Genomic DNA, 22,243 nt, shown 5'->3' with positions numbered 1-22,243 from the left:
TCCAGGTATTTTTTCACCTGTCAACATTGGATGTCAGTGCTCCCACAGAAGGGAGTATACTCTGTTCTGGTATGGCATTGTTCCTTAAGCTAATACCAAAAGGACATCCATTTCTATATCTCAAAGTCAAGTTTATTGTCAAATATACAAGTGAACGTATGCTCAGGTGCAATGGAAAAACTTGCAGCAGCATCAAGCCACTTAACATCAGATACAAATACTCACAGAAAAAAAATGTACACAATCTTCACAAGATAGAACGAAAAGCAATTCCATTGTAGTACAAAGAGAGCTGAGGTACTGATTAAGGTTGTGCCAGTTAGTCCAAGAACCAACTTTAAGGCTTTATAAGGCAGTTCTGAGGCCTCACTTGGAGTATTGTGAACAGTTTGGGCCCCTTATCTCAGAAAGGGTGTGCTGACATTGGAGAGGGTTCAAAGAAGATTCATGAAAAAGATTCCGGAATTGAAAGCTTATCATATGAGGAGTGTTTGATGGCTCTGGGCCTGTACTCACTGGAATTCAAAAGAATGGGGGGAGGATCTAATTGAAACCTGAACACCAGCATGTTGAAAAGCCTCGATAGAGTGAATGTTTCTTATGGTGGGGGAGTCTAAGACCAGAGGACACAGCCTCAGAATAGAGAGGCGTCCTTTTTGTAGGGAGATGAGGAAGAATTTCTTTAGCCAGAGAGGGGTGAATCTGTGGAATTTGCAGCTGTGGAGGCCAAGTCACTGGGTGCATTTAAGGCAGAGGCTGATAGATTCTTGGTTAGTCAGGGCATGAAGGGATAAGGGGAGAAGACAAGGAAGAGATTGGGGTTGAGAGAGAAATGGATCAGCCATGATGAAATGGCAGAGCAGGTTCGATGGGCCAAATGGCCTAATTCTGCTATATCTTATGGGCTTACGGTCTAAGGAACAAGTGGTTGAAGGGAAGCAGCTGTTCTTGAATCTGTAGAACAGAGGAACAGGGCCTTTGTCCCACAATATTGTCTCCAACTAATTAAATCTAGTCAGACGGATAGTGGGGATCTTCAATGACAGATGTTACCTCTTGAGGCAGTGCTTCATGTAGATATTTCTAATGGTAGCCGATTATGTTACAGATGTACTGGGTTGTGGCCACTACTCTCTGCGTCTTCTAATGTTCCTGAACATTTGCATTGGCGTACCAGACCTTGATGCAACCAGTCTGGATTCTTTCAACAGTACAGTTCAGTTGTATGCCAACCCTCCTCAACCTCCTCAGAGAAGTGAAAGATAGCACTGTTCCCCAGTGAATGCCCCAGAATTTAAAGCTCCTGACTCTCTTCACTGTTGAACACCAATGTTGTTTCTCTAAGCCACCACTGAAAAAAAGTAACATCTTTCTGCCATTTACATTAAACTACAGGCTGTTGTGGCGTGAACAAAGTCACCACAGGGACACTGAAGTTAGAGGATATTTAAGTGTTTTTTCCCCAACAAAATCGAGCAGCATGGTATCATATTGAGACACTCTTGGAGGAAGAGGCCTCTCAACCCAATATTACATGCCATTTTTATCTGCTAAAGATCAAAGGCAACAGCAGGACAATTCTATGGTTATAATGTATCTACAATGCTTCCCTTGAATTACACATAGTTCTCAGACACATTCTTCTTCATACTCACACTCCAGACACCCAAAATGAATGTGATCCTCTCTCTGGATTCATGCAGACATCAATTCAATGGGTGTTTCCTGGTTTGTAATCAACCCCAGTCTGCAGCTCCAGGTAGGCTTTTGTTCAGAGCTGCATTTTAAGTTCGATCTACAATCCACATTCAAATCTGAAGACCGGTTGCTGCTGAAATTAATATTTGCCATATAGCCCAGCTCCAGTATACAACTTAACACTGGCCTCTTTGTGCTGAGCCGTAATGGAAGAGGGAATTTCACATTAAATGTTTACAACACAACTTTGCAAAGTTCTTTTTAAAGACATATAGCCCTCTTTGTAGAACAACAATTCTGCGAAAGAGTAGGAGCATTTTTGTTATTGACACACAACACCACCTACCCTCCAATTCCAGAGCTGTGGGGATGGATAATTCCGAGGCATAACGCAGACACAATAGATGCATCCACTGAAGAGCCTCCACGATTCAGTATTTCAGTACCAACTGCAGAGCAATGGGCCACATCTGTAACCACTGCTCCTTGGTGAAAGATCTGCACAGAAAATGAGAGGAACATGGAGTCATAGACACAAAACTTGCTTTGTTTTGTGGACTTTTTACAAACTTTGCCAAATCTGGTAGATTCTCAATAAACATAATGGTGAAAAATGTCCTAAATGCATCCTGACTAGTATGCAGTAAGAATGCCAAAACTTGTGTTTTGTTTTGGATCCCCTCATGTCTAGGGGTCTTCTCCCTTATGACTATATGTGGCAGCAGTTGAATTTCACAACAATTAGAAATTTGTGGCACAGAAGATGGCCATTGAGTACAACATATCTACATGGCTGGAAGGCTGTTGCTGGATCTAATCACCTTCAAGCTCAAGGCTTGAAACTCCATTGGGTGATCCAGGTACGTGTTAAATGTGAGGTTGTTTCTACTTCTATTCATTCTGAGATTAGACTCCCACCACACATTGTGGGACAAGATTTCTTCTAATCTTTCTTAAATCTATTCCCTTCTCCCTCGTTTGACCACACTTTAAGAGAATGAAGACCCTCCTTTTAAACTCAGTATTCACACCCTTTCTACTGTTCCAATCAGGCCGAGAACACATGGTACCATGTTACTGGATAAGCATCCAGAGATGTGGACCATCTGGAAACAGTTCGAATCCCGTGAATGGCAGATGAAGAATTTAAATTCAAGAAATTTAGTTCTGTGGCACTGTGTGTGGTGGCTCTGCTGGGTTCAATCCTGTCCTGGGGTGCTATCTATGTGGAGTTTGCTGGTTCTCCCTGTAAGTGTATGGATTTCATCCAAGTGCTCCTGATTCTTCCTGCATCCTAAAGACATGCAGCTTGACAGGTTAACTGGCACTGTAAATTGTCATTTGAAATTAAATGAATGGTATGATGTAAAGAATGGATTGCAAGACCCGAAGAAGACAGTAAAAAAAATGCCGAGAGGATTACAGGGTTCTCCCTCCCCCATTCGCGACATTTACCAGGAGCAATGTAGATGAAGGATCCCTACCGCCTATCCCACAGTCTCTTTAACCCTCTACCATCAGGGAGGTGGTACAGGAACATCAGGGTTGCTAAACTGGGTAACAGCTTCTTCCTTCAGGCTGTGAGACTACTGAATACCCTGCCACCACTGAGGTCTTGTCACTAGGACAGCATGCTGTTTACTCTATACTCTACTGTTTTGCCTGTGCAGCACATTACATGCATTTTCACTAACTTTTTGGGCTAATATTTTGTTTTATGCGCTGTGTGTGATACACGTTTTGTGGTCCAGAGGAACATTGTTTTGTTTGTTTTTTATATATGTACTGATAGATAATAATAAATTGAATTTTAACTTGATGTTTGGGGAATTGATGGAATGTAGGGAAAATCGGATTACAATAGCATTAGTGTAAATGTATGGCTGATGGTTGGCATGGACTCAGTGGGCCGAAGGGCCTGTTTTCATGCTGTATCTTTCTGTGAGATATGAATTAAATCAATATGGAATAAGCACATCAGTATCAATAATAGTGACCATAGACTGTTGTGGAAAACTCTGCTAATTCCCAAGGTTCTTTGGGGATGAAGATTTACCATTGTGAAGCAGCCTGGCCCATATGTGGCTCCAGGCTGATTCCCAGAGGGCCACTTGGTTCAGAGCCTAGGCAATGAATGCTGGCCTCTCCTGTGATACCCACATCCTGTGTACAAATGAGTTTTTACAAAATCCTGTGCTGTTGTCAGTGCTGCTCTCCAGGGTCTGCTCAGCAGAAAACAAGCTATATTGTGTTCGACTTCAGACTGCTGCAATATTCATGGACTCAGGGACTTGGGTAATTTTTTTTTAACATGACTGTATTTTACTGCATTCTTTGTGCTCTGTGTTGTTCTAACTATTGGTACTATGTTTTGAACCCCGGTCCTGGAGAAAAACTGTTTCGTTTTGCTGTATTCATGGGTATTCATATATGGTTGATTGACAATTAAGCTTGAACTTGAACTTGGGTAGCTTTAGGAAGACAGGTTAAACTTTGACCCTAATTGTCCTCTTGGGTTGAAACAATTAAAAACAATATTTTGAGAGAGAACATGGGCGTTTGTCCTGATTGGTATCTTAGCTGATACTGAACCCTCAACATTAGCCGGCTTAATTAAGCCACACTGTTGTTTGTGGGACTTCTCTGTGTACAAATTGTCTACCATAATTACATCAGTACTATGTATTTGACTGGCTAATTAGCATGTCCAGAAATCGTGAAAAGTGCCTGATCAATCGCAATGGAGTGTTTTTGTGGTTAAGAGTGAATAGACACCTGTGGGTCTCCAAAATATATCTGCAAAATCAAGGCGATGGTGACTCCGATTGCAAATGTTAAACAGGCGGTGATGATGATGGTCAAGCCATCCTGGCGACAGGCGCAGTCACCAGAAAATGGATCCTTGTTGGTCACTCGCAGCGGTGATATCTCCTGACTGCCCATCTCAGAGGAGGAGGAGGGCAGGCGTTGCAGGCGGGCTGTTTTCAGGAACAGGTCAGGATCTACAAGAGAAAAGAGCGAGCAGACAGAGTTGTTCTTCCTTATTATTTCATATTTAGAGATACAGTATGGTAACCTGTGCCAACCAACTGGCAGGGGTGTTCAAAGACATTTCACTGCTACAGCCAGAAGTTCCCACCTGCTTCAAAAGGGCAACAATTATACCAGTGCCCAAGAAGGGCGGTGTGAGCTGCCTTAATAACCATCATCCAGTAGCACTCACACCTATGGTGAAGAAGTGCTTTGAGAGGTTGGTTAAGGCTAGAATTAACTCCTGCTTCAACAAGGACCTGAACACACTGCAATAGAACCATAGAACCATTGAAACTACAGCACAGAAACAGGCCTTTTGGCCCTTCTTGGCTGTGCCGAACCACTTTTTGCCTAGTCCCACTGACCTGCACACGGACCATATCCCTCCATACACCTCCCATCCAATAATCTGTCCAATTTATTCTTAAATATTAAAAAAGAACCCGCATTTACCACCTCGTCTGGCAGCTCATTCCATACTCCCACCACTCTCTGTGTGAAGAAGCCCCCCCTAATGTTCCCTTTAAACTTTTCCCCCCTCACCCTTAACCCATGTCCTCTGGTTTTTTTCTCCCCTTGCCTCAGTGGAAAAAGCCTGCTTGCATTCACTCTATCTATACCCATCATAATTTTATATACCTCTATCAAATCTCCCCTCATTCTTCTACGCTCCAGGGAATAAAGTCCTAACCTATTCAACCTTTCTCTGTAACTGAGTTTCTCAAGTCCCGGCAACATCCTTGTAAACCTTCTTCCTTGTAAACCTCCACAGCGGACACGATCTCATTGGCTTTTCATGCAGCCTTGGATCACCCAGACAATACAAATACCTATGTCAGGTTGCTGTTTATTGACTATAGCTTGGCATTTAACACAATCAGTCCTACAGTTCTGAATGAAAAGTTTCAGAACCCAGGCTTCAGTATCTCCCTCTGCAACTGGATCCTCAACTTCCTAGCCGGACTGGAAATAACACCTCCACCTTGCTGACAATCAACACTGGCGCACCCATTGCTCTACGCTCTCTACACTCATGAGTGTGTGTGGCTAGGCACAGCTCAAATGCCATGCATGATTGTTGGCAGAATTTCAGATGGTGATGAGAGAGCCTAGAGGGCAAGATATATCAGCTAGTTGAGTGGTGCTGCAGCAGCTACCTTGTACTCAACATCAGTGAGACGAAAGAGCTAATTGTGGACTTCAGAAAGGGTAAGACGAGGCATCACACTCCAGTCCTCACTGAGCGATCAGAAGGGGAGAGAGTGAACAATTTTAAGTTCCTGGGTGTCAACATCTCTGAGGATCTATCCTGGGCCAAATGTATTGATGCAGCTACAAAGAGGCACAACAGTGGCTCTGTTTTATTAGGAGTTCGAGAAGATTTGGTATGTCACCAAAAACACTTGCAAATTTCGACAGATATACCATGGAGAGCATTCTAACTGGCTGCATCGCTGTCTGGTATGCGAGGGGTGGGGGGAGGGTGGCTACTGCACTGGATGGAAGCAAGCTGCAAAGATTTATAAACTTTCTCAGCTCCATCATGGGCTCTAGCCTCCATAGTATCCAGGACACCTTCAAGGAGCGATGTTTCAGAAAGGCGGTATCCATCATAGAGGACCGCCATCACCCAGGACATGCCCTCTTCTCATTGCTACCATCAGGAATGAGGTAGAGAAGCCTGAAGGCAAACACTCAGTGATTCAGCTTTATCCCACCATCCAACTGATTTCTCAGTGGACATTGAACCCATGAAACCCACCTCACTAATTTTTTTAAATTTCTATTTTGGCACTACTTATTTAACTTGAGTATTTATACATATATTTACTGTAACTCACAGTTTTTTTCTTCTATCATGTATTGCATGGTACTGCTGCCACAAAGTCAACAAGTTCCATGACATATGTAAGTGACGTTCGACCTGATTCTGATTCTAATAATCAGGCCCATGCTACCCAATTCCATCCACCTGACCGATTACCCTACTAACCGGTACGTCTTTGGACTGTGGGAGGAAACCAGAGCACCCGGAAGAAACCCACATTGCCATGGGGAGAACATACAAACTCTTTGCAGACAGTGGCAGGATTGAACCCGGGTCGCTGATGCTGTAATAACACTGTACCGAGTTCATTTGCTTTAATTGATGATTGAATTTCTACAGCAGGCAAGATAGAAACAGATAAAAAATATTAAGGATGGGCCAATCAGCCTCTCGATCCTGCTCCACCACTCTGCCTGATCCTCTGCCTCATCTCAGAGGATCTATCCTGGGCCCAACATATTGATGCAGTCTCAGGCTGTACTTCATTAGGACTTTGGGAAGATTTGGTCTCTCACCAAAGACTAGCAAGTTTCTATGGAGGATCACCACAGGTTGCCAAGGCTTGTAGATTCATCATGGGCACAAGCCTCCCTGCCATTGAGGATGTCTTCAAAACACAGTGACTAAAGAAGGAGGCATCCATCATCAAGGACCATCACCACCCTTACTATCAAGGAGGAGCTAAAGTGCCTGAAAACTTTTTATAGGAAGAGCTTCATCCCCCTCTGCCAACAGATTTCTGATCAGTCCATAAACCCAAGAACACGACTTCATTATTCCTCTTTTGCACTTTTTTTTTGTAACTTATGGTAACTTTGTATGTTTTGCTACCACAAAACAACAAATTTAACAACATATTTCAGCGATAAAAGGACTTAATTCCTGCTCCCTTCCCTTTTGTGTCAAGGAATCTGTCTATTTTCTCAAATGTATTCAGTAACTTGGCTTCACATCCCTCTATGGTACAGAATTCCATGGGTTCTCCGTTTTCTGTGAAGACATTGCACCTCTTGTCCTAAATGTTTCTTGGCCAACATCTTGACACTGCCAGTTTGTGGGACTGATTGCTTTGTGAGAGGAATTATAAGATTTCAGAATCAATAGGCTGTTTTTTTCTCTCCAACTTTCTGATCAAGATAACTGAATTGTGTTTTTCAGTAGATGAAACACACAGAGAATATGAGACGATAGGGAGACAGATTTATTTACTACATGTCATGTCCAAAGCTTCTTTCCTGTAGCTGTCCGGCTTCTCAACAAAACTCACTCAGGCGTAATACCCTAAATGTCTATAAACAACATTGGTTAACTCAGAGGTTCCCAACCTCTTTTATGCACATTTACCAATACCATGAAGCAAGTATTGGTTGGGGACCCCTGCATTAAATGGTCTTTCCTACTCTTCTTGCTCTGTTAATAATCATTTAATCTCTTCATATGTTCACAATTATTTAAGTTTGATTATTGATGTTTGTACATGTAACCACTCTGCTGATTGTTCACTATTGTCTTGTAAATTGTTGGCTGCCATCGTGTTGCCTGTTATAGTATTGTCCTGTGTTTTATGCCTGCCACCGAACCACAATCAATTCTGGTCTGTTTCACACACTGGCAATAAAGTGATTCTGATTCCGATTTCTTGGAGATACACAGCAGAACAGGCTCTTCCGATCCCCCGAGCCGTGTCGCTCCTCAACCCGTTAATTTTAACCCCTAGCTGAATCACAGGACACGTTACATTGATCATTTCTCGACTGTGGGGAGAAACCGGAGCAGCCAGAGTAAACCGACGTGCACGAGAAGAAAATACAAACTTTCTTCCAGAGTTCATCAGAATAGGACTCTGAGCTCCTACGTTCCCGAGTGGTAACAGCATTGCGCTAACCACTACACAACCGTGGCGACAGATGGTCAGAGTCCAGGGAGATGGATAAAGGTGAAGCCCAAAGGGAGGACTGCTGACACAGCCTGGGAGGAAGGATATCAGTTCAGTCCAGAGAGGGGGAACACACAGGTGCGCCGGGGGGGGGGACAGGGGACACACGGGTGCGCTGGGGGGGGGGACACGGGTGCGCTGGGGGGAGGGACACACGGGTGCGCCAGAGGGGGGGAATATGCAGTCATGGTCAGGTGAAGCTAGGAAGTAAATCAAAGCTTATTAATGTAGTGTTTGTTCTTCTAGATACATCACAAATCATAAAAGTACCTCGGTTATTGAAAGTATTGCACAATACTATGCAGAGAAATAAAGATAGTGAGAGAGCTGCACAGGTACCAAATCTCTAAAAGGAGAAAGAGGGAGAGTTTTGGGGGAGGGAGAAAGAGGGGGGATAGCCGAGAAAGCGAGAAGGAGGAGAGTGTGAGGGATGGAAGGAGGTGAGGGTGAGGGGTGGAAGGAGGTGAGGGGGAAGGAGGTGAGGGGGAAGGAGGTGAGGGGGAAGGAGGTGAGGGGGAAGGAGGTGAGGGTGAGGGGTGGAAGGAGGTGAGGGTGAGGGGTGGAAGGAGGCGAGGGTGAGGGGTGGAAGGAGGTGAGAGTGAGGGGGGAAGGAGGTGAGGGTGAGGGGGGAAGGAGGTGAGGGTGAGGGGTGGAAGGGGGAGAGTGTGGGGGAGGAGGAGAGTGTGAGAGGGAAGGAGGTGAGGGTGAGGGGTGGAAGGAGGTGAGGGTGAGGGGGAAGGAGGAGAGTGTGAGGGGGAAGGAGGAGAGAGTGAGGGATGGAAGGAGGAGAGAGTGAGGGATGGAAGGAGGAGAGTGTGAGGGGGAAGGAGGAGAGAGTGAGGGATGGAAGGAGGAGAGGGTGAGGGATGGAAGGAGGAGAGGGTGAGGGATGGAAGGAGGAGAGTGTGAGGGGGAAGGAGGAGAGTGTGGGGGGGAAGGAAGAGAGTGGTGAGGGGGAAGGAAGAGAGTGGTGAGGGGGAAGGAAGAGAGTGGTGAGGGGGAAGGAGGAGAGAGTAAGGGATGGAAGGAGGAGAGTGTGAGGGGGAAGGAGGAGTGAGGGATGGAAGGAGGAGAGTGTGAGGGGGAAGGAGGAGAGAGTGAGGGGGAAGGAGGAGAGAGTGAGGGGGAACCATACAACCATACAGACATCCCACCTCTCCCGGAAGTTCTGGGAGTCTCCTGCATATTGATAGCGACTCCCTGATACCCGCAAATTATATACAATGTCCCGGAAATTGAATTTTTTGAGAGCGAGCGTGAGAGAGAGCGACCACAAGAGAGAGCGCGAGAGCGAGAAAGCAAGCGCGAGAGAGCGAGCACGAGTGAGAGCAACCATGAGAGAGAGAGAGAGAGAGAGAGCGTGTGAGAGAGAGTGAGAAAGCAAGCGTGAGAGAGAGAGTGCGAAAGCAAGCGCAATAGAGAGAGAGCAAGAGCGAGAGAGTTCCAAAAATTCAGAGTGGCAGTGTTCCAAAAAAATATAAAACGTACGTCACCCTAGACTACTCTAAAGTATACCCCTGCCTAATAGGGGTCAAAAATAATGATAGTGTTGCTCGCTGCTCTGTTTGCAACAGTGAATTTTCTGTTGCCCATGGTGGGTTAAGACTGTACAAGACATGTTGAGGTGAGTTTAACAGGTGTCATTCGTTCATTAGCATAGCTAATGTTATTTAAACTAGCTGGCTAGCTGCTAAGGAGCTACTCTATTGCAGACATCCCACCTCTCCTGGAAGTCTCCCGCAAATTGATGGTGCTACCTCCCTGAAATGAGTTTTTGCAGGGTAGGATGTCTGACCATATAACAATTACGACATAGAAACAGGCCATCTCGGCCCTTCTAGTCCGTGCCAAATTCTTACTCTCACCTAGGCCCACTGACCTGCACTCAGCCCATAACCCTCCATTCCTTTCCTGTCAATATAGCTGTCCAATTTAACTTTAAATGACAACATCGAACATGCCTCAACCACTTCTGCTGGAAGCTCGTTCCACACAGCTACCACTCTCTGAGTAAAAAAGTTCTCCCTCATGTTACCCCTAAACTTTTGCCCTTTAACTCTCAACTCATGTCCTCTTGTTTGAATCTCCCCCCTTCTCAATGGAAAAAGCCTATCCACATCAACTCTATCTATCCCCCTCATAATTTTAAATACCTCTATCAAGTCCCCCCTCAACCTTCTACGTTCCAAAGAATAAAGACCCAACTTGTTCAACCTTTCTCTGTAACTTAGGTGATGAAACCCAGGTAACATTCTAGTAAATCTTCTCTTTACTCTCTCGATTTTGTTGACATCTTTCCTATAATTCAGTGACCAGAACTGTACACAATACTCCAAATTTGGCCTCACCAATGCCTTGTACAATTTCAACATTACATCCCAACTCAATGCTCTGATTAATAAAGGCCAGCATACCAAAAGCTTTCTTCACCACCCTACCCACATGAGATTCCACCTTCAGGGAACTATGCACCATTATTCCTAGATCCCTCCGTTCTACTGCATTCTTCAATGTCCTACCATTTACCATGTATGTCCTATTTTGATTAGTCCTACCAAAATGTAGCACCTCACATTTATCAGCATTAAACTCCATTTGCCATCTTTCAGCCCACTCTTCTAACTGGCCTAAATCTCTCTGCAAGCTTTGAAAACCTACTTCATTATCCACAACTCCACCTATCTTAGTATTATCTGCATACTTACTCATCCAATTTACCTAATTCATCCAGATCATTAATTTATTCTTTCTTTTTAAATCTTTTTATTGTTATATACAGGAAAAATAACATGAGTACATCGAAGTAACAACACTTACAATGCCTCAAAAAAAAATTATCTTAAAGATTAAAAAAATTTTGTGATAACAAAAAAAAAACCCTACTAAGCAGAAAAGAGAGGAAAAAAGAAGAACCCATTAGGTATACAACCCCAGAGTCATGCATCATACAAAAAGCTTCTAAAAATAAACATCAAACCACCAGGAGATCATTCTGTTATATGACAAATAACATTGGACCCGGTACAGATCCCTGATGCACACTACTAGTCACCGGCCTCCAATCTGACAAACAGTTATCCAACACCACTCTCTGGCATCTCCCATCTAGCCACTGCTGAATCCATTTTACTACTTCAATATTAATACCTAACATTGAACTTTCTTAACCAATCTTCCATGTGGGACCTTGTCAAAGGCCTTACTAAAGTCCATATAGATAACATCCACCGCTTTACCCTCGTCAACTTTCCTAGTAACCCCTTCAAAAAATTCAGTAAGGTTTGTCAAACATGACCTTCCATGCACAAATCCATGTTGATTGTTCCTAATCAGACTCTGTCTATCCAGATAATTATATATACCATCTCTAAAAATCTTTCTATCAATTTATCCACCACTGACGTCAAACTCACAGGCCAATAATTGCTAGGTTTACTCTTAGAACCCTTTTTAAATAATGGAACAACATGAGCAATACGCCAATCTTCCGGCACCATCCCTGTTTCTAAAGACATTTGAAATATTTCTGTCAGAGCCCCTGCTATTTCCACACTAACTTCCCTCAAGGTCCTAGGGAATATCTTAGCAGGACCCGGAGACTTAACCACTTTTATTTTCCTTAAAAGCTCCAGTACTTCCTCATCTTTAATCATTATAGTTTCCATAACTTCCCTACCTGTTTCCCTTATCTTACACAATTCAATATACTTCTCCTCAGTGAACACTGAAGAAAAGAAATTGTTCAGAATCTCCCCCCATCTCTTTTGTCTCCACACATAGCTGTCCACTCTGATTCTCTAAGGGACCAATTTTATCCCTCACTATCCTTTTGCTATTAATATAACAGTAGAAGCCCTTGGGATTTATTTTCACCTTACTTGCCAAAGCGACTTCATATCTTCTTTTAGCTTTTCTAATTTCTTTCTAAGATTCTTTTTACATTCTTTATATTCCTCGAGCACCTCATTTACTCCATGCTGCCTATATTTATTGTAGATATCTCTCTTTTTTCGAATATCCCTTGAAAACCATGGCTGTCTCCAACTTTTAACCTTTCCTTTCAACCTAACAGGAACATAAAGATTCTGAACTCTCAAAATTTCACCTTTAAATGACCTTCATTTCTCAATTACATTCTTCCCATAAAACAAATTGTCCCAAACCACTGCTTCTAAATCCTTTTGCATCTCCTCAAAGTTAGCCTTTCTCCAATAAAAATCTCAGCCCTGGGTCCAGACCTATCCTTCTCCATAATTATATTGAAACTAATAGCATTGTGATCACTGGGCCCGAAGTGCACCCCAACACAAACCTCCATCACCTGACCTAACTCATTCCCTAACAGGAGATCCAACACTGCCCCTTCTCTAGTTGGTACCCCTATGTATTGCTGCAAAAAACTACCCTGCACACATTTGACAAACTCCAAACCATCCAGCCCTTTTACAGTATGTGCTTCCCAGTCTATGTGTGGAAAATTAAAATCTCCCACAATCACAACCTTGTGCTTACTACAAATATCTGCTATCTCCTTACAAACTTGCTCCTCCAACTCTCGCTCTCCATTTGGAGGTCTATAATACACTCCCATAAGTGTTACTACACCTTTTTCATTCCTCAATTCCACCCAAACTGCCTCCCTAGATGAGCCCTCTAATTTATCTTGCCAAAGCACCGCTGTAATATTTTCTCTGACAAGCAATGCAACACCTCCCCCTCTTGTCCCTCCGATTCTATCACACCTGAAGCAATTAAATCCAGGAATATTTAGTTGCCAATCACACCCCTCCTGTAACCATGTTTCACTAATAGCTACCGCATCATACTTCCAGGTATCAATCCATGCTTTAAGCTCATCCGCCTTTCTTATAATGCTCCTAGCATTAAAATAAATGCATTTAAGAAATTTTCCACCTCTTACTCTCTGTTTATCACTAACAGTGCAAACAACTTTACTATTTTCTTTTTCTTCCTTCTTCCCTACATCTGTTCCTACACTCTGGTTCCCACCCCCCACCCTCCCCACCCCCGTATCTAGTTTAAATCCACTGGAGCCTCTCTAGCAAACCTACCTGCAAGGAGGAGAGTGTGAGGGGGAAAGAGGAGGGAATGAGGAGAGGAAGGAGGAGAGAGTGAGGGGAAAGGAGGAGAGTGTGGGGGGAAGGAGGAGAGTGTGGGAGGAAGGAGGAGAGTGTGGGAGGAAGGAGGAGAGTGTGGGAGGAAGGAGGAGAGTGTGAGGGATGGAAGGAGGAGATTGAGGGGGAAGGAGGAGAGAGTGAGGGATGGAAGGAGGAGAGTGTGGGGGGAAGGAAGAGAAAGTGAGGGGGGAAGGAGGAGAGAGTGGGGGGAAGGAGGAAGGAGTGAGGGGGAAGGAGGAAGGAGTGAGGGAGAAGGAGGAAGGAGTGAGGGGGAAGGAGGAAGGAGTGAGGGAGAAGGAGGAAGGAGTGAGGGGGAAGGAGGAAGGAGTGAGGAGGGAAGATTGCCATTTCCTTTACCTTTTGGAAAGCCACCTCACACTGCCTTATCCATTGCCATCTCTTCCCGATCTGTAGTAATACGTTTAAGGGGTGGAGCACAGTAGCCGGGTTTGATAGGAACCTGTTCTGGTAATTGACAAATCCTTAAAAGGACCTCAAACTTGACACACCAATTGGCCTTGGGGCATCCACTACTGCTTGAATTTTCTCTGCATGCTTGTGTAATCCTTGTGCATCAACCGTATGACGTCAGTAAAGGCTGATTTATATTTCTGCATCAACTTGACGCCGTAACCTATGAAAGTGGCCGACGCACGTTGTGAGCATTTATACTTGTACGTTGGTGTGCCTGCATCGCTCTGCAATTCAGGCACGTCGCGCATGCGCGCACACACCTGCCCGTGCAAGGCTTCATGGTCATGGTAGTCTTTCTCGGGGTAAACAAGAAGCGAGCGTCTTTTTTTGTAAAAGCGAAATGTGTCCTCCATAATTTTGGAGGTCCGTAAAGCTTTATGGAAAGCATTGCAGCCAGAGTTCCTTCCCTGCCCTTCAGTCGCCCAATGGGAAGCTATTGCAGTATAGGAGGAAATGCGATGCTACCAAGCGGACCAATCACAGCTGTTGCGTTCTGCGTTGCCGTGAAGCATAGTTACATTTTGGGAGAGGTGCGCGTCAGGCTCTGGCATAGGGATCCGTGTCAGCTCTGCGTAGAGTTTGCGGCAAAGCAGTACTTACGGCGTCGAGTTGACGCAGAAGTATAAATCAGACTTAAGTGATACTTGGTTTAAAGAATTCACATTTGTTGCGTCATGATCTGAGCCCATAATCTTCTAAGCAACACACACAAACTGCTGTAGGAACTCAGCAGTCCAGGCAGCATCTATGGAAAAGAGTACAGTTATAATTTCGGGCCCAGACCCTTCAGCAGGACAGCTTGAAATGTCATTTAACACTATTTTACCCTAGATATGTTTGAGTTTTCCAGTGCCATCCTTGAACACTGCTGTAGCATCATCCAGTACCTTTCTTTATTCACTTCCAGCTGATGCTATTACAGGAATTGTAGCATGCAAATACTGGACGGATGAGCATTGAGTTGCTGCCACACGACTGCCTACTTAGATATTTGCACTGATGAGCAGTCATACAGGTGTACCTCATAAACTGGCCATTGAGTGTTTTTGTGTACAGAGATGTGTTTATCTTTTAACATGAAAGAAAAACAAATCTAAAAAACCGGAGATGCCATAAATCTGAAACCAGTTGCTCATAAACAGTGCTGTATATTGGTTAAAATAGGGAGGTGGTTGGGAAAACAGAAATAAGAGTACTTAGTTTTGTATTAGCTCAGTAGTACGGTGTTACTTAGTAACTGGAAAGACATACTCTCTACAGTATTGTGCAAGTCTTACGCACACATATATAGTTAGTGTCTCAGACTTTTGCACTGTACTGTACATCAAAACAAAGACTGAAATGTGACGCAAGAGTCACGACACTTCCAGCACCAATGTCGTATGCCACAATTCACTAACCCCTAACCATACACACTGTACATCTTTTGAATGTGTGAGGAATCTGTAGCTCCCAGAGGAAACCCAGGTGGTCATAGGGAAAAGGTACAAACTCCTTTAGGGCTGCAGGGGGAATCAAACCCCAGTCTTATAGATGGCATTGTACAGCCTTGTGCTAGCGGCTATGCTACTGTGCTGTCCACTAACTGCTACGCCATTTGGTGACAATTCTACAAGTTCAAAAAGGAAAAGTACACAAGGTGCCTCAAATCATGCCAAGTGTTCCCACAAGTGCATAATGCTTTGGGCCTAGCATGCCTCTAGACTTTGCAGTGGTGAGCCCTCAATAGCACACGGACCCGCCGTATACTACCCCACTAACAACTTCATTGCAGGAACCACTCAATGTGGTGTCACCCAGTTCTGATCCACATCTGACATACAAACACATCTGCTTTCTCCACACAGGCTGAATAAACAGCTGTGACCTTCTGTTTTCAGGCAGCAAGTTCGGAAATAGAAGGTGCAAAGGGACTTGGGTATCCTGGTGCAGGATTCCCCAAAGGTTAATTTGCAGTTTGAGTCGGTTGTGAGAAAGGCAAACGCACCGTCAGCATTCATTTACAAAGAACCAAAATATAAAAGCAAAGATGTAATGCTAAGACTTTCGAAGGCATTTGGAGTACTGTGGGCAGTTTTGGGTCCCTCAGAACCAAGAAAGAACGTGATGGACCAGAGGAGGTTTATGAGAATGATCCATGGAATGAAAGGACTGGAATTCATTACCACAGACAGCTGTGAACGCCAAGTTATTGTGTATATTTAAAGTGGAGGTTGATTGGTTTTTGATTAGTGCTGGGGTTCAAAGTTTAGAGAGAGAAGGCAAAGAGAATGGGGTTGAGGAGGAAAATACATCAGCCATGATCAATTGGCAGAGCAGTCTCGATGGGCCGAATGGCCTAATTCAGCTCCTGTGTCTTATATTTCCATTTCCAATCTTTTCGCCATCAGCTAGAACTGCTGCAGCACAAACTTCAGTAACAATAGTTCAATCCTGACCTCTGTCTGTGTGGAGTTCGCATGTTCTTCCTGTGACTGCGTGGGTTTCCCTAAGGTGCTCTCGTTTTCCCCTGCATCTCAAACACTTGCAGCTGGTGAACTGGCTGGTGTAGCTTGCTCCTCGTGTGTAGGTATGTGGGAGTTGACTTATCTGGCATCCAATTTGTTGTCATGTGGTAGGAGTACGGTGGAAAGATATAAAATTACTATATTAAAAATTAGTAATGAATAAATATCAAAACCAAAACAGGATTAGTTCAGTTTTAATGTAAGTAGATACTTGATGGTTGGTGGAGGCTTGGTGATTCTATGACTCTGGATTGCTTAATATCATATCCTCACAATTAATTTCAGAATCAGAATCAGCTTTATTACCACTAGCTTATGCTGTGAAATTTGTTAACTTAGCAGCAGCGGTACAATACAATACACAATAATATAGAAAAAAAAATATAAGTAAATCAACCACAGCAAATATATATGTATATTAAATATATTAAAAATAGTGCAAAAACAAATGATAATTATTTTTTTTAAAAGTGAGGTATTGTTCATGGGTTCAATGTCCATTTAGAAATTGTATGGCAGAAGGGAAGAAGTTGTCTTTGCATCACTGAGTGTGTGCCCTTAAGCTTCTGTACCTCCTTCCTGACGGTTGCAATGAGAAGATGGCATGCACTGGGTGATGGGGGTCTTCAATAACGGACATTGCTTTTCTAAGGCACCAGTCCTTGAAGGTGTCTTGGATAGTATGGAGGTTAGTACCCAAGATGGAGCTGACTAATTACAACTTTCTGTAGCTTTTTACAGTCCTGTGCGGTAGCACCACCAATACCTCCCCACCCCGCCCCATTCCAGCCAGTTATGCAGCCTGTCAGGATGCTAGAATGCTCTGCACTGTACATTTATAGAAGTTTATGGGTGTTTTAGGTGACAAACCAAATCTCTTCAAGCTCCTAATGAAACATAGCTGCTGTCTTGCCTTCTTTATAGCTGCATCAATATGTCAGGACCAGGTTAGATCCTTAGATGCATTTTATTGAATTGTCAACATACAGTCAGTGGCAACTTTATTAGGCACACATGTATATTAATGCAAATATCTAATCAGGCAATCATGTGGCAGCAACTTAATGCATAAAAGCACGCACACATAGTCAAGGTTCAGTTGTTGTTCAGACCAAACATCAGAATGGGGGGAAGAACTGTGATCGTAGCGACTTTGACTATCGGAATGATTGTTGGTGCTAGATGGGGTGGTCTGATTATCTCAGAAATTGCTGGTCTCTTGGGATTTTCACGCACAACAGTCCGAAGAGCTTACAGAGAATGCTGCGAGAAACTAAAAAAAATGTCCAGAGAGTGGCAGTTCTGTAGGTAAAAGTACCTTGTTAATGAGAGAGTTCAGAGGAGACACTTTGCACCTAGTGATCACAATGTCATCAGTTTCAAAGTAAATATGCAAAAAAATAGGTACGGTCCACGTATTGAGATTCCAAATGGGAGAAAGTCCAATTCTGAAGGTAGGTAAAGGATTTGGCAAGTGTGGAATGGGATAGACTGTTTCCTGACAAAGGTGTACTTGGTAAGTGAGAGGCCTTCAAAAGCGAAATTTTGAGCATACAAAACTCGTATGTACTTGTCAGAATAAAAAGTAAAGATTACTGGTATAGGGAGCCTTGGTTTTCAAGAAATATTAAGGCCCTGGTTAAAAAAAAAAAGCAGATGCATAGCAGGTCTAGGCAGGTAGGAACAAATGAGATGCTTATTGAGTACAAGAAATGCAAGGGAACAGCTAAGAGAAGGATCAGAAGGGCTAAAGAGAGTACCAGGTTGCTATAGCAGACAAGGTGAAGGAGAATCCTAAGGGAATCTATAGATATGTTAAGAGCAAAAGGATAGCAAGGGACAAAATTGGTCCTCTGGAAGATCAGAATGGCAACCCATGTGTGGAGCCTAAAGAAATGGGGGAGATCTAAAATGAATGTTTACATCTGTGTTTACTCAGGAGACAGACACAGAGTCTATAGAAGTGAGGCAAAGCAGCATCAACTTCATGGACCCTGTACAGATTACAGAGCAGGACATGTCTGCTGTCCTGGGGTAAATTAGGCTGGATAAGTCTCCAGGGCCCGACAAGGTGCTCCCTTAGATCCGTGCAGAAATTGCTGGGACCCTTGGAGAGGTATTTAAATCATCCTTGGCGACAGCTGAGGTTCCAGAGGATTGGAGGATAGCCAATGTTGTTCCACTGTTCAAGAAATGCTCTGAAAGTAAATCAGGAAATTATAGGCAATGAGCCTGATATCAGTAGTGGGAAAGTTATTAGAAGGTATTCGAAGGGATATATAAGTATTTGGAAAGACATGGACTGATTAAGGATAGTCAGCATGGCTTTGTGTGTGGTAGATCATGGCTAATCAATCTTATAGAGTTGTTCGAGGAAGTTACCAGGAAAGTGGATGAAGGCAAGGCAGTGGATGTTGTCTCCATGGACTTAGCAAGGCATTTGACAAGGTCCCACATGTGAGATTGGACAAGAAGGTTTGTCGCTTGGCACTCAAGATGAGGTAGTAAGTTGACTTTGTGGGAGAAGCCAGAGATTGGTAGTAGATGGTTGCCTCTCTGACTGGAGGCCTGTGACTAGTGGAGTGCCACAGGGACTGGTGCTGGGTCCATTGTTATTTGTCATCTATATCCACGATCTGGATGATAATGTGGTTAACTGGATCAGCGAATTTACAGATCACAACAAGATTGAAGGGTATAGTGGACAGCGAGGAAGGCTATCATGGCTTGCAGCGGGATCTGGACCAGCTGGAAAAATGGGCTGAAAAATGACAGACAGAATTTCATGCAGACAAGTATAAGGTAGGAGTAACCAGGGTAGGTCTTACATAGTGAATGGTAGAGCACTTAAGAGTAGGGTAGAACAAAGGGATCTGGGAATACAGTTCCATAATTCATTGAAAGTGGTATCCCAGGTAGATAGCGTTGTTAAAAAAAGCTTTTGGCACAATGGCCTTCATAAATCAAAGTATTGAGTACTGGAGATGGGATGTTATGTTGAGTTTATACAAGACATTATTGAGGCCTAATTTGGAGTATTGAGTGTAGTTTTGGTCACCTACCTACAGGAAAGGCATAAATAATGTTGAAAGAGTACAGAGAAAGTTTACAAAGATCTTGCCAGGACTGGAGGACCTGAGTTACAAGGAAAAATTGCGTAAGTTATGACTTTATTCCTTAGAATGTAGGAGATTGAGAGGAGATTTGATAGAGGTATACAAAATTATGAGAGGTATAGGTAAGGTAAATGCAAGCAGGCTTTTTCCACTGAGGTTGGGAGGGACTACAACCAGAGGTCATAGGTTAGGGGTGAAAGGTAAAAAGCTTAAGCAGAACATGAGGGGAAACATCTTCACTCAAAGGGTCATGAGAATGTGGAATGAGCTGCCAGAACAAGTGGTGAACATGAGCTTGATTTCAATGTTAAAGAAAAGTGTGGATAAATACATGGATGATAAGGGTATGGAGGGCTGTGGTCCCCGTGCAGGTCGATTGAAGTAGGCAGTTTAAATGGTTTGGCGTGAACTGAATGGGCCTGTTTCTGTGACTCTATGAGAATGGCCAGACTGTGTCGAGCTGACTAGGAGGCTACAGTAACTGAAATAATCACATGTTCCAACAGTGGTGTGCAGAAGTGCATCTTGAATGCACAACTCATCGAACCTTGAAGAGGATGGGTTACAGCAGCAGATGACGTGAACATACACTCAGTGGCTACTTTATTAGGTACAGGAGGTTCCTAGTAAAGTGGCCATGGCGTGTATCCTATAACATATTCAGACAAATAGTTGAAACTATTTGCCTCACTGTAGAGATAATTACATATTGATAGCTTGATATTTACCTCGAACATGTCACCAACTTCTTCCTACATTTAGAACAATATGTGGTCAAGTTACTCTCTAAATCAGTCAGTGAATCATAACTTCAAGGTAATTTTATGTGATATTACTCGATTCTAACTAGTTGCAAACTCAGAAAGTATACAAAGGATTACTGTCAATTTGGAGCTGCCCAGTTATTTCAGACATTAAATAGATCGTTATGTGCTGTGTACATTTCATAAAGTTGCAAGGATATAGGGAAATTTATACACACAATGACACAAGCAAGCATTCCTTAAATGTTCCAACCCTTAGGGCAAATGCAGATATCACTCAGCTGATCTCACAAACTCTCTGCCAAATTCCTTTTCACAAGTAATGCATTTCTTTATCCTGACAAGAGAATTTACAATCTAACTCTTCAATCATCAGGCTGCAAAACCAGCATAGATAACTTCACTCACCACAATCCTAAACTGACTCCGCAACTACGGATTCATTTTCAAGGACTCTATAACTCATATTCTCAGTATTATTTGTTTATTATTTGTACAATTTGTCCTGTTTTGCACATTGGATGTTTGTCAGTCTTTGATATAGAAATACAGAAACATGGAACACCTACAGCAGACTACAGGCCCTTCGGCCCATAATGCTGTGCCGAACTTTAGAAATTACCTAGGGTTACCCATAGTCCTCCATTTTTCTAAACTCTATGTACCTATCCAGGAGTCTCTTAAAAGACCCTATTCTATCTGCCTCCACCACTGTTGCCAGCAGCCCATTCCACACTCTCACCATTCTCTGTGTAAAAAACTTACCCCTGACATCTCCTCTGTAACTACTTCCAAGCACCTTAAAACTGTGGCCCCTCGTGTTAGCCATTTCAGCCCTGGGAAAAAGCCTCTGGCTATCCACACGATCAATGCCTCTCATCATCTTATACACCACTATCAGGTCATCTCTCAATCTCTGTCACTCCAAGGAGAAAAGGCCGAGTTCACTCAACCTATTCTCATAAGGCATGCTCCCCAATCCAGGCAACATCCTTGTAAATCTCCTCTGCACCCTTTCTATAGTTTTCATATTCTTCCTGTAGTGAGGTGACCAGAAATGAGCACAGTACTCTAAGTGGGGTCTGACCAGGGTCCTATATAGCTGTAACATTATCTCTCAGCTCTTGAACTTAATCCCACGGTTGATGAAGGCCAATACACCGTATGTCGCCTTAACCACACAGACAACCTGTGCAGCAACTTTGAGTGTCCTATAGATTCGGACCGCCAGATCCCTCTGATCCTCCACACTGCCAAGAGTCTTACCATTAATACTATATTCTGCCATCATATTTGACCTACCAAAATGAACCACCCCAAACTTATCTGGATTGAACTCCATCTGCCATTTCTCAGCCCAATTTTGCATCCTATTGATGTCCTGCTGTATCCTCTGACAGCCCTCCACACTATCCACAACACCTCCAACCTTTGTGTCACCAGCAAATTTACTAACCCGTCCCTCCACTTCTTCATCCAGGTCATTTATAATAATCACAACGAGTAAGGGTCCCAGAACAGATCCCTGAGGCACACCACTGGTCACCGACCTCCATGCAGAATATGACCCGTCTACAATCACTCTTTGCCTTCCGTGGGCAAACCAGTTCTGGATCCACAAAGCAATGTCCCCTTGGATCCCATGCCTCCTTACTTTCTCAATAAGCCTTGCATGGGGTACCTTATCAAATGCCTTGCTGAAATCCATATACACTACATCTACTGCTCTACCTTCATCAATGTGTTTAG

The 22,243-nt window shown here is 43.5% G+C and overlaps 1 protein-coding gene across 2 annotated transcripts in view; it reads right to left on the bottom strand.

Annotated features, from left to right (window-relative positions):
- Nucleotides 1–22,243, bottom strand: part of LOC140187674 (glutathione hydrolase 7) — a 69,767-nt gene that overhangs the window by 37,870 nt on the left and 9,654 nt on the right. The window contains exons 1-3 of one of the 2 annotated variants that reach the window (XM_072243215.1): nt 13,991–14,037; nt 4,474–4,700; nt 2,045–2,196 (exon numbers count right to left, since the gene is read on the bottom strand). In XM_072243215.1, the coding sequence (XP_072099316.1) occupies nt 2,045–2,196; nt 4,474–4,641 (320 nt within the window). In that variant the 5' untranslated portion in view covers nt 4,642–4,700; nt 13,991–14,037. Of the gene's footprint in view, nt 1–2,044; nt 2,197–4,473; nt 4,701–13,990; nt 14,038–22,243 lie in introns of those variants that run through there. The other variant, XM_072243205.1, reaches the window with a different exon arrangement.

This window comes from Mobula birostris, chromosome 2 (genome assembly GCF_030028105.1).
Source record: "Mobula birostris isolate sMobBir1 chromosome 2, sMobBir1.hap1, whole genome shotgun sequence".
NCBI lineage: Eukaryota > Metazoa > Chordata > Chondrichthyes > Myliobatiformes > Myliobatidae > Mobula > Mobula birostris.
Note: the sequence above shows the minus strand (reverse complement) of the source record. Positions and strands in the feature narration are given on the sequence as shown.